General features: G+C 45.2%; 1 protein-coding gene across 1 annotated transcript; it reads right to left on the bottom strand.

The window, feature by feature from the left end:
- Positions 1-1,230: 1,230 nt before the first annotated feature.
- LOC139582624 (kelch repeat and BTB domain-containing protein 11-like) lies at positions 1,231-6,837 on the bottom strand. Its single transcript, XM_071412769.1, has 2 exons — positions 6,588-6,837; positions 1,231-6,057 (listed from the first exon to the last, which is right to left on the bottom strand). Exon 2 carries the CDS (start codon positions 4,446-4,448, stop codon positions 3,321-3,323), a length of 1,128 nt encoding a protein of 375 aa, XP_071268870.1. The 5' UTR covers positions 4,449-6,057; positions 6,588-6,837; the 3' UTR covers positions 1,231-3,320.
- Positions 6,838-13,094: the final 6,257 nt, after the last annotated feature.

Below are 13,094 nucleotides of genomic sequence, written 5' to 3'. Positions count from 1 at the left end.
GCTGAAATCCGGTGATGAAGTAGAAGAAAAAAGAAAAAAAATCCGGTGATGTGGTAGTGAAAAAGCAGTCCTATATGCTCTGGGTTGATATCGCGCTTGCAGACTGGCAGGTATTGGCCCGAGCTGAAGCTGGCTGGTGTCCGAGTTAAGGGTGAAGACCGCAGCAGTGGCTAACTGACTACTAGCTAGTAGCTAGTTATCTGGCTAGCTTCTGATTGGGGTTACGGTTCTAAAGTATAAAAGAAATAGCAGATCCGTACCACATTGGGTGAGGCGGAATGTATATTCAGTTCCTAAATGGAAAGTGAAATTAAAATATATACGAAATGCATACGAAAAAAAAAAAACGAGGACTATTTACACGGGACAAGACAAACACACGTCCGACTGCTACGCCATCTTGGAATCATCGTAATAACATCTGCCTAATATGTGTATGTGACCAAGACAATTTGATATAGTTTTAGTACAAAGGAGATATTGTGAAATGTAACCTTGGTTTGACCAAGTGGATAAAAAAAACTGTATTTGGCAAACATATTGCGTCTCCTGCCGCAAGTCACACCATCACGCAAGCCACAAGGCTGTGAGAACAACTGTTGGCCAAGTCCTCCTCTATTCCCATGGCAATAACTAATGTCAGTTCAGTTTCCAAGGCCAAGTCATAAAGCGTATTGATGATCAATGCTTGACTCGGACTGAAATAGTTAGCGGTACTCATTTTGGGTGTTGGTGTTGTGCCGAAAAGCTTCCCTCTGACAGAATTCTTCGCATGAATGCGCACGCACTCAATTCTTCATTCCTGCGACTTGCTTGCTAGTTGAGATTTCTGATCACTTTAGGATGCTATTTGGTTAACTACTTAACTATTTAGCAGTATTGTGGCTTGGTGGTAGAAGCTGTTCAGGGTTTTGTTGGTTCCAGACTTGGTAGAACAGTAGCGCTTGCCATCCAGTAGCAGAGAGAATAGTCTATGACTTTGGTGGCTGAAATCTTTGACAATTTGACAAAGAAACTGTATATTTGTGTGCAGGAACCCTACATCCGTCAATGAGGCAGTACGTTAACACACCAAAAATCAATATATTGATAATGTACTATACACCACTACAGTAGTGAATGTGGTTGGTTTGGAGTTGAAAGGCTGTCATACAGCAGATAAATAAGGTATGATTGAAAACCATTGAAGCTGTCAAACCATAAACAGGAAATAAAGAGCCAGTCAGCGAGTGAGCGAGCAGGCAGGAGATGCAAATAACTGTTTTTATTACAGCAATTCAAACATACTGAAACTGAAACACCCAACAGCATCACTCACAAGCTTACAAGCCTTGGATTAGTATTATTAGCCTTTGGCCATTAGTTCGGCAGTACGATTGCCTTGGTCCACATAAACTTAACTCACACAGCATGCTCATTCATGAAGACGTTTGATTAGACCCAGCAGCAAGCTGAATATAGACTAGCGGCGGGATCTTTGTCATATAAACACAAGCACTAATGATCCTCAAAAATAATAATCATTTTTTTTTTTTTATATAATCAAAAAAGTTTTTTATTGCAGTAAGAAACACCCTAAAAGACAGAGGAAGCTAGGGCTTGAAGTTACAGTACATTAAAACCTGGCCTTGCCCTCAGCAATGGGAGTGGCACGGAAAGGCAGCTACATTGGTGCACTCTTCACTGAACAGGATAAAATAACGACATACTGTAAAGGGTGGGGTGACTTCACGTCTTTGAATGTCCTCCCTTTGAAACAGGATCTATGACTATGACAGAGAGGTGAGGGGATGATTGATTCTATTGTTAGAGCCTATAGGCTCCCACAGTAAGTGGACATGGCACACCTTAGGGCAGAGACCATCAGCATATGGGCCCACCGAGACTTGGCAGCAAGTCACAGGCCTCACACTGTGTGTGTGTGTGTGTGTGTGTGTGTGTGTGTGTGTGTGTGTGTGTGTGTGTGTGTGTGTGTGTGTGTGTGTGTGTGTGTGTGTGTGTGTGTGTGTGTGTGTGTGTGTGTGTGTGTGTGTGTGTGTGTGTGTGTGTGCGCACGCACGCACATGCAAGCACAATTGGATTTTCATTCACTGGCAGACAGGGTCATATTCTCATTTCACAGTGAGTCTTTTCCCCTTGAGGCTTGAGTGAATTACCCTCTCTTTGTCCCTGCAGGCTGGACTGGGTGACCAGGCAAAGCACACATTGGAGCAAAGCCCTGGTCCTGCTGTAAACAGCCGTAGCCCTCTCCAGGCGCTCTATAACGAAGGTTAATTAAGGTTAAATAAATAAAAGGAAGCTGTGCAGCAACAGCAACTATCCCAACTGTGAATTTCACAACATGCTGTCGAGTACATTCGTTTCACAAACTGCTGTCCATTGATGGATTGATAAATAAACTATTGCACAATCGCCGCAGACAAGGGTGAAAAGTGTAACAACAAAAAAATACTCTAAGGTGTCAAAAAACATGAATCTCACAAATATCTTTAGTGCCTAACTCAGCACATTTTGGAGAGTTGGCGTTATGGGTCAATATGCCCAGCTCTAAAATGAGACTGTCCGCCTGTGGTCAGGGCATCAGGGCTGAGAGGGTTTGGAAGACAAGTCCAACTAAAGATGCCATACTTACAGTAATGTGAAAAATGGATGTTGTTTTCCAGGTCACAGACTAATAGACAATATAGCCACTCAAACCAGACTTTCCTTAGACATTCAAATCGGTTTCTTTATGCTGCTAATCCTTTACGGTGAGATGTTCTATCATTCCCTGTAATACAGTCATAGTAGCTAGGTGATATTATATCAACAGTGATCCTTGTTATCTCCCAGTGTATATCTCCCCTGCCTTTGGCAAAAGCTGCTTTGCAACACGTTTTATTCCTACTCTAAGAAAGAACACGGCAATGTTTCCACTTAGTAATAACAGGTAATACTCTCAGAGGAAAACAATTTGAATCATGCAATAGTTGTATTGACATTGAATTATAAACACCTGGGAATAAATATTGCTTTGGCAGTGCTGTTGATGAAAAAGTTCTGCCTATTGACATCACCTAGGTCTATACAGTAGGCTACATTGTTTTTGTAGAGCTGTTGAAGTGTATAGCCATAGTGGCAAGATAAGAGAAGCCTATCACAATATTACTGTCCTCTGGCAGGAATTACAAATACTGTTCATGAAAATTGACAAATTATTTAATTTGTCATTCTTATCACAGTCTTTTATCAAACACAACATATTTTGTCCTCAAATGACATTTCTGAGGCCGCTTTTAGTGAGTCTCCAAAAATAGGTAAATATTGTGCATTATTCTGTCTCAGGCTGTCTTGGGCAGAGCCAGGACAAATGGAACAAGGGCACCTTTAGCCTCTACAGGTGCTTTGAGTGCCAGTGCCTCAGGCAAAAACTGTTCATTCTCCTCTTCCACAACAAACTGCAATGTTTGGGACTTGTTCACGCAGTAAATGGTGTTGCCAATGACAGCACAGCGAAAGGGCAAGGGGTTGGTCTGCTCCAGGGACGCACTGTCATGCCATATTTTCACCACAGTGTTGTATTTGAACACGTTGACGCCATAGTCACGGTTGACGTCAAACCTGTAGATGAAGTTTTTGAACGCCACCATGTCGGTGGATTTCTTCCTGCTGTTGTTGAACGGGCATTCCTCCCAGTCAGCTCTTCTATTGTCATATCTTAGCAGACGATAAAAGAGAGAGCCTCCTGATACGAACAGCTCTCCATTACAGGTCGTTGCCTCGTGCGCAACAGCGAACGCCCCTTTTGGTAGAGGCGCCACAGGGCTCCATCTGTCAGTGCGAGGGTCGTATTTCTCCACCGTGAAGAGACACTCCCCTCCGATTGCAAACAGGTAGCCGTCCATGGACACCAGCTTGAGCTGAGACCGACCCTGGGTGAGCGGTCGTATTTCGCTCCAGCTGTCAGTGAGAGGGTTGTAGCAGAACACCTTGTCTGAGACCTTGCCTTTGTCGCCCTGCACTTTGATTCCACCTGCTACGAATAGATAATTGTACATGGTGCATATCCCAGAGCCCTTTGTGTTGATTTCATCCGGCATCTTCGTCAGCACTTTCCAGTCCTTTGTCTCCTCGTTGTAATAGTAAATCACATGGTTCTCCTCCAGGGACACCATCGATAGAGGGCTCTGGGGGCGACTGTTCTCGCGGCTTGGAGGTCTGCTCCCGGCGCGGTCATACACCTCGTTGATTTCAGCCACCACCAACGCCCTCTTTCCCTCCATTCTCATAGTGAGAATCAGCTCTCTCTCCCCTCCGGTCAAACGCCCATAGACAGCAGGATCACGCAGTATTTCCAAGAAATTGTCACTCATGTGCTTGTAGGCTTTCTGCTTCAATTCACCGATACGTTGCCTTTTGGCTATTGTCAAAATCTCATAGCAGTTCTCAGCAGTAATCTGCTCCGACATTTTATCGACAGCAGCTTGAACCGCGCAAGGAATTTATAACACTTTAGCCCGGGTGATGACCTCTACAATATGAACCTTACTAACCTCCATTCGGGACGAGTAAATGTAATCCACCAATATTGTCAAAGTCTTAAAACTCACCCCCTTTACTCGGCATACGTCTCGGGACTGCCGCGCCTTGAAATAGTCACTTTTCTCATCCAAAACGGCTTTATGCGCTTCAAGTTTCTTTCCAGACACTTCAATCACTAAATCAGACTTATCTTCAGAAGCACAGACGCCGTTCCCACATCCCCATCCTTCCTGCCTGGACTGCGGTGCTTGGTTTCCCTGTGTAGCTTCTGGGTCGCTCTCTCCCCGCACAGCCGTCTGTCCCGCACTGCCTGTCTGTCCGCGCTCATGTGCTGACTGTGCTTCTGCGCTGATACAAAAGGTGACAGGCGCAGAACTCCCCTCCCTCTTTCCCCCGCCTGGGAACTCGCTTTATAAATCTAACACTGACCTTTCACAGCTCCACCGCTGACTTGACACATGAGAGGTGCGCTCCGTGTTTTCGTTTCGTCATCCAGGCAGAAGAGGGAAAGCCCAGGGTGTGCGCCACGTCCACCTGCGCGCGGCAGTTCTCCTCCGCCGCATCGGGCTCTATTGAACAGTGCTGCTCTTTGTTGAGATGTGGGGTTGGGGTATTCTCATTCATGGCTGACCCATGCATGCGATCTTCATTTGCATTTACTGAGCCATTCTTTGGTGGGCTACCATTATAACATCTAAGACCCATGGCAGCATTATCCATTTCAACAAGTGGGCTCCCGAGTAGCGCAGTTTAAGGCATCGTTTAAGGCGTCGTTACATTTCCTGGTTCGAATCCAGGCTGAATCACATCCGGCCGTGATTGGGAGTCTCATAGGGCGGGCCACAATTGGCCCAACGTCGTCCGGGGTAGGCCGTCATTGTAAATAAGAATTTGTTCTTAACTGACTTGCCTAGTAAAATAAAATGTGGTCCATTAGTCTCCGTAATACATTGTGCCCAAAGTTTTGATTCTCTCTGGATCTTTCATCTCGGGGATATTTGCAATGGAGTCCTGCGTCAGCAAAGCCATTTTGTCTACCTGCCCTTTCTCGTGACAGACAGGGGAGGTGTCAGCATCAGCGCTGTTTTGGCGCTACTCTGCCACCTCTGGGTTTAACACTGCGCACTCTCATCCATTATCGCAACGCACGGGTTTGGGATATATTCATTTTTGTTCATGTTTTAGATAAATCAGACAAGTCCAATATTCCAATATTGCTGCAATATATTGATGTAATATAAATTAAGATATTTCATTGTAATCGCCCCTGAAATATCCCTTTTTAGTCCTTCAATCCCTTGGGCTACAGCAAGCAATACTACGATCTCATTGTATTGTTGTATCTGCTATCTCCTCGGGTCTGTTATTCCCCTTTTTCATTTGATCAGAGGGAAATAGAAATGAAATGAATTTCCCATGCAGGAACAGAGCCAGAGGATTACGACATGCAAGGAACGGAGGATCAACGACGACACAATCCTATTGTTTCCTTTGTCCATCTTCATTTCAGGGTTCAACAGGTGCTGGTGTCGTCATCTGTGGAGAGGTGTGGGAATTAGAAGCAACAGCATCGAGATAAACTCATTTCACTCTTCTAAACACAATTCTAGTTAATTGTTTCTTATGGCTATGCAGCTCAGTGACACAATTAAAAATATTTGAGACTGTGCATGGCTTTGCCAAAGGCAAGGTTGATAGGAATCCAGGAAGCTCACAGGGGCGCTCTAGTGATATAAATCCCGTGTGTGGATGTGGCTGTATTCACCACTGTATTCTGACTTTTTAAAAATTATGAATATATCTATATTGATAAATTATATCTTTTTGAGATATAAAATGTAATATGGCCCATATCAGAGGATTTGTGTTGATTTTGTAAATACTTATTGGGTGTAACGGTTTTGTGCGCCAATCTGTTCTGAGTGAAGCCTCATTTGAAACATGGAAGCACCTCAATAAATAACAAATCACATTTTCAGAACGAACCATATTAATTGTAACTAACTAAAGAACAAATGCATTAACTACAACACCACAGTAAGTAAAATGCAAAGTTAATGTCATACTTAGGCTACTACACTCCCCAGCTGCAGAATGTGATGCGTCAATGCAGTCTGGTTGTTTTTCCGTTGCAGCGCCGTTATAAGGGCTTTACCGATGGCAAGACCGCTTGAAGAAAGAGCCATTCTAACGCTTCGATCACACCGACAGTGTCGGGCAGCATCATCTGGATATGTATGCAACAAAAGTTCAACATTCACCTTCTGCTACCATTTCTGTCAAGCCATCTACGCGTACAGTTTGACGCATACGTTCGGAAAAAACGTATGCACCACACCGAACGCACTGCAACTTCCTCTGCACAGCAATGCAATGGCCAGGTCGCAGTTGTAAATTAGAACTTGTTCTCAACTGGCTTACTTGGTTACATAAAGGTAAAATACAATAAAAATGTTGCAAGGCAAACGCAGCATTTCTTTGGAAATTTATGTAATTCTGGTGTATCAAAATGCAAAACACTGTTGGTGTGATCGAAGTGTTACCTCTAAAAAGTGGACTGTCTGTTTCGGATTTAGATTTGAATTAAGTCACCCTTCACCCTTAATTCCTTGCAACAGAACTTTGAATCCTATCCAAACCAAATTTGAGAAAAGATGTAAAAAATAGTAATGCTATTCCAATCCAAGATGGCGTAGCAGGGTAGACGTGTTTCTTTGGTCCTCTCGTGTACGTTCGTATTTTTTCGTATGTCTTGTATATATTTTTAAAAAAAAATTCTATCTCTTTTCGATTTTTAATTCGATTATACCTTCCGGTAACCTACCTCACCCAATGTGATACGGAATCGCTATTATTTTTTAACTTTGGAACACTTTCAAGAACCCCCAGTAGCTAACCAGCTAATCAGCTACAAGCTAATTTAGCCATTTTTTGCCGCTGCTAGCAGCTTTTACCTTCTGCACAGACACCAGCCCTGTTATTAGCCTGGATATTACTCACCAATTTACCAGCATCGGACTGTCTCTCGACAACAACGCCGGATTCCTGCCGTAATCCCTGAGCCACTACTTCTGATCCTCACAGCTAGCTTGCAGCTAGCGCAGCTAGCGCCACTGCCACGAAGCTAGCACCAGTTAGCAAACACAATTCTACAATTCACAACCTCTCTTTCGCCATCGCCATCCGGCTTGGATTCTCTGTCGACACGACCACGTCTGGTCTGCAGACGAATACCCCACCCGCTGTGCCCTCAACCGGCCTCCGTCTGAGCAGACCCCCTCCGTCTGAGCAGACCACCCCCCGGGCTACTAACTTTAAACGCCGCGTGCTAGCTTAGTGGAGGCCTCCCTGCTCCATCTACGGCTGCCCCCTGGACACTATGATCACTTGGCTACATAGCTGATGCCTGCTTGACTGTCCATTAATTCACGGTACTCCATTCTGTTTATTTGTGTTTTATCTGTCGGCTCTGTGCTTTAACTCAGGATCTGTGTGTAGTTAATCCGACCCTCTCTGCCTAGTCGTCGCCATTTTTACCTGTTGTTGCTGTGTTAGTGGACTAGCTGCTGTTATCTTACCTGTTGTTTTAGCTAGCTCTCCCAATCAAGACCTGCAATCACTTTATGCCTTATTGTATGTCTCTCTCAAATATCAATATGCCTTGCATACTGTTGTTCAGGCTAGTTATCATTATCATTGTTTTGGTTTGCAATGGACCCCGTAGTTCCACTCTCCGTACCTCTGATACCTCCTTTGTCCCACCCCCCACACATGCGGTGACCTCACCCATTGAGACCAGCATGTCCAGAGATACAACCTCTCTTATCATCACCCAGTGCCTGGGCTTGCCTCCGCTGTACCCGTGCCCCACCATACCCCTGTCTGCACATTATGCCCAGAATCTATTCTACCACGCCCATAAATCTGCTCCTTTTATTCTTTGTCCCCAACGCTCTAGGCGACCAGTTTTGATAGCCTTTAGCCGCACCCTCATCCTACTACTCCTCTGTTCCTCGGGTGATGTGGAGGTAAACCCAGGCCCTGCATGTCCCCAGTCACCCTCATTTGTTGACTTCTGTGATCGAAAAAGCCTTGGCCTCATGCATGTCAACATCAGAAGCCTCCTCCCTAAGTTTGCCTTACTCACCGCTTTAGCACACTCTGCCAACCCTGATGTCCTTGCCGTGTCCGAATCCTGGCTTAGGAAGGCCACCAAAAATTCTGGGATTTCCATACCCAACTATAACACTTTCCGTCAAGATAGAACTGCCAAAGGGGGAGGAGTTGCAATCTACTGCAGAGATAGCCTGCAAAGTTCTGTCATACTTTCCAGGTCTATGCCCAAACAGTTCGAACTTCTAATTTTAAAAATTAATCTCTCCAGAAATAAGTCTCTCACTGTTGAGTCTCTCACTCTCTCACTGTCACCGCCTGCTACCGACCCCCCTCAGCTCCCACCTGTGCCCTGGACACCATCTGTGAATTGATCGCTCCCCATCTAGCTTCAGAGTTTGTTCTGTTAGGTGACCTAAACTGGGATATGCTTAACACCCCGGCAGTCCTACAATCCAAGCTTGATGCCCTCAATCTCACACAAATCATCAAGGAACCCACCAGGTACAACCCTAAATCCGTAAACATGGGCACCCTAATAGACATTATCCTGACCAACCTGCCCTCCAAATACACCTCTGCTGTCTTCAATCAAGATCTCAGCGATCACTGCCTCATTGCCTGTATCCGCCACGGGTCCGCGGTCAAACGACCACCCCTCATCACTGTCAAACGCTCCTGTCGTGTCTTTGACTATGCCAGATTGATTGCTATGACATGCTATTCTATAAAATAATTTCTCCGGTATCAATATTACCTGATTGAACTAACCATGTAAATATTAATTAACTAGAGAGGGACACCACGAAATAATATTTATAGAGCTGTTATCTTTCGAATAAACTCTTAAAGATTTTGTAATATTTTACTAAATAACAGTCACATTAATCATCATTTTATTCAGTCTCATCTGAAAGTTGTAAGTCCTTGATTGTCTGCAAGAATCCTGGCTAACAAGTTGAATCAGCAATACAAAATTGGGTTTAATTATTTATTTACTAAATACCTAACTAATCACACAGAATCACACATATACAATTAAATCATAACTTGATCACAAATTACGTCATACAGAAAACGTCCCTAGCGGGCGGAATAGATATGACAGCTTGTTACACAAAGGGAAGGGGCGGGATTTTAGTGAAAGAGCGGGAGATTCGGAACATAGGCGAGCTGTGCTCTCGTAAATATCGTATCTTATGCATTCTAAATTACCGCCCATTTAAGAAAGAAAATGCAATACATATTTACTCTGAGCTGCGCTTCAGTAGGTTGGTGGTAGATGGAAGACCGTATCGCCAACCCGAGTCCTCTGTCCTTTGGAGGATGTCTCTGGTCTCTGGTAGTCACGGGATACTTTGTAGTACCGTTGTGTGTGGAAGACGGGATACTCGGACCGTCCTTCCTAACCTGCGTTTGTAGCAGCTGTTGCCAACTCAACGGCTAGGAGATATCACTTCTGTAGTGAACACGAGTTCAAAGTTCATACCATTCACAATCAAAGTCCATGCTGATGTTGGCCTAGTTCTGTAGTTATTGTCTGAACCATCTTGACATCGGATCGTCATCCAAAATGTGCCCGGAACAGGAAGTTATCTTCTGGGAAAATGGCTTTTATAGTGGAGGAGAGGGGTGTGTCTGAAAGGTTTATTACCCAGGTCTCTTCACAGGGGCGGGCCCCTGGTTGAGCAGAAGCCAAATTTATGAAAACACAGATCTCTCATTTGGAAGGTAAAATTACATTTCACCTCTTCACAAACAATGTCATATTCAAACATTTGAACTAAACAACAATTCCATGTGAATCCGATACCTCTGACGTTTAGACTTTTCACAGTAGCGTTTATGTCATTCTATCATTGATGAGAATGTGTCAGAGGGCAACCGAACTGACATAATATACCTTAAGTACCACCGCATATGTACAGTTGGTTGGATTACCAGAATATAGTTCATTTCCCCCAACTTCTGATGTTACCCAGAATCTCTATGTTAACCCATGGGTTTCCTTATGTCACATCAGTTATAGTGGGGAGAGAGAAAAAGGGGGAAAGAGGTATTTATGACTGTCGTAAACCTACCCCCAACCCAACGTCATGACACTCCCTAAAACACTTCTGCGAGCAGGCCTTTCTAATCGACCTGGCCCGGGTACCCTGGAAGGATATTGACCTCATCCCGTCAGTTGAGGATGCCTGGTCATTCTTTAAAAGTTACTTCCTCACCATATTAGACAAGCATGCTCCGTTCAAAAAATGCAGAACCAAGAACAGATATAGCCCTTGGTTCACTCCAGACCTGACTGCCCTCGACCAGCACAAAAACATCCTGTGGCGAACTGCAATAGCATCGAAGAGCCCCCGCGATATGCAACTGTTCAGGGAAGTCAGGAACCAATACACGCAGTCAGTCAGGAAAGCAAAGGCCAGCTTTTTCAAGCAGAAATTTGCATCCTGTAGCTCTAACTCCAAAAAGTTCTGGGATACTGTAAAGTCCATGGAAAACAAGAGCACCTCCTCCCAGCTGCCCACTGCACTGAGGCTAGGTAACACGGTCACCACTGATAAGTCCGTGATAATCGAAAACTTCAACAAACATTTCTCAATGGCTGGCCATGCCTTCCTCCTGGCGACTCCAACCTTGGCCAACAGCCCCGCCCCCCCCGCTGCTACTCGCCCAAGCCTCCCCAGCTTCTCCTTTACCCATATCCAGATAGCAGATGTTCTGAAAGAGCTGGAAAACCTGGACCCATACAAATCAGCTGGGCTTGACAATCTGGACCCCCTATTTCTGAAACTGTCCGCCGCCATTGTCGCACCCCCTATTACCAGCCTGTTCAACCTCTCCTTCGTATCATCTGAGATCCCCAAGGATTGGAAAGCTGCCGCGGTCATCCCCCTCTTCAAAGGGGGAGACACCCTGGACCCAAACTGTTACAGACCTATATCCATCCTGCCCTGCCTATCTAAGGTCTTCGAAAGCCAAGTCAACAAACAGATCACTGACCATCTCGAATCCCACCGTACCTTCTCCGCTGTGCAATCCGGTTTCCGAGCCGGTCACGGGTGCACCTCAGCCACGCTCAAGGTACTAAACGATATCATAACCGCCATCGATAAAAGACATTACTGTGCAGCCGTCTTCATCGACCTGGCCAAGGCTTTCGACTCTGTCAATCACCATATTCTTATCGGCAGACTCAGTAGCCTCGGTTTTTCTAATGACTGCCTTGCCTGGTTCACCAACTACTTTGCAGACAGAGTTCAGTGTGTCAAATCGGAGGGCATGTTGTCCGGTCCTCTGGCAGTCTCTATGGGGGTACCACAGGGTTCAATTCTCGGGCCGACTCTTTTCTCTGTATACATCAATGATGTTGCTCTTGCTGCGGGCGATTCCCTGATCCACCTCTACGCAGACGACACCATTCTATATACTTCCGGCCCTTCCTTGGACACTGTGCTATCTAACCTCCAAACGAGCTTCAATGCCATACAACACTCCTTCCGTGGCCTCCAACTGCTCTTAAACGCTAGTAAAACCAAATGCATGCTTTTCAACCGTTCGCTGCCTGCACCCGCACGCCCGACTAGCATCACCACCCTGGACGGTTCCGACCTAGAATATGTGGACATCTATAAGTACCTAGGTGTCTGGCTAGACTGCAAACTCTCCTTCCAGACTCATATCAAACATCTCCAATCCAAAATCAAATCAAGAATCGGCTTTCTATTCCGCAACAAAGCCTCCTTCACTCACGCCGCCAAACTTACCCTAGTAAAACTGACTATCCTACCGATCCTCGACTTCGGCGATGTCATCTACAAAATAGCTTCCAATACTCTACTCAGCAAACTGGATGCAGTTTATCACAGTGCCATTCGTTTTGTTACTAAAGCACCTTATACGACCCACCACTGCGACCTGTATGCCCTAGTCGGCTGGCCCTCGCTACATGTTCGTCGTCAGACCCACTGGCTCCAGGTCATCTACAAGGCTATGCTAGGTAAAGTGCCGCCTTATCTCAGTTCACTGGTCACGATGGCTACACCCACCCGCAGCACGCGCTCCAGCAGGTGTATCTCACTGATCATCCCTAAAGCCAAAACCTCATTTGGACGCCTTTCCTTCCAGTTCTCTGCTGCCTGCGACTGGAACGAATTGCAAAAATCTCTGAAGTTGGAGACTTTTATCTCCCTCAACAACTTTAAAAATCTGCTATCCGAGCAGCTAACCGATCGCTGCAGCTGTACATAGTCCATCTGTAAACTACCCACCCAATTTACCTACCTCACCCCCCATACTGCTTTTATTTATTTACTTTTCTGCTCTTTTGCACACCAGTATCTCTTCTTGCACATGATCATCTGATGATTTATCACTCCAGTGTTAATCTGCTAAATTGTAATTATTCGATTTATTGCCTACCTCATGCCTTTTGCACACATTGTATATAGATTCTC

This window comes from Salvelinus alpinus, chromosome 8 (genome assembly GCF_045679555.1).
Source record: "Salvelinus alpinus chromosome 8, SLU_Salpinus.1, whole genome shotgun sequence".
NCBI lineage: Eukaryota > Metazoa > Chordata > Actinopteri > Salmoniformes > Salmonidae > Salvelinus > Salvelinus alpinus.
This window is presented reverse-complemented; position numbering and strand designations above follow the sequence as displayed.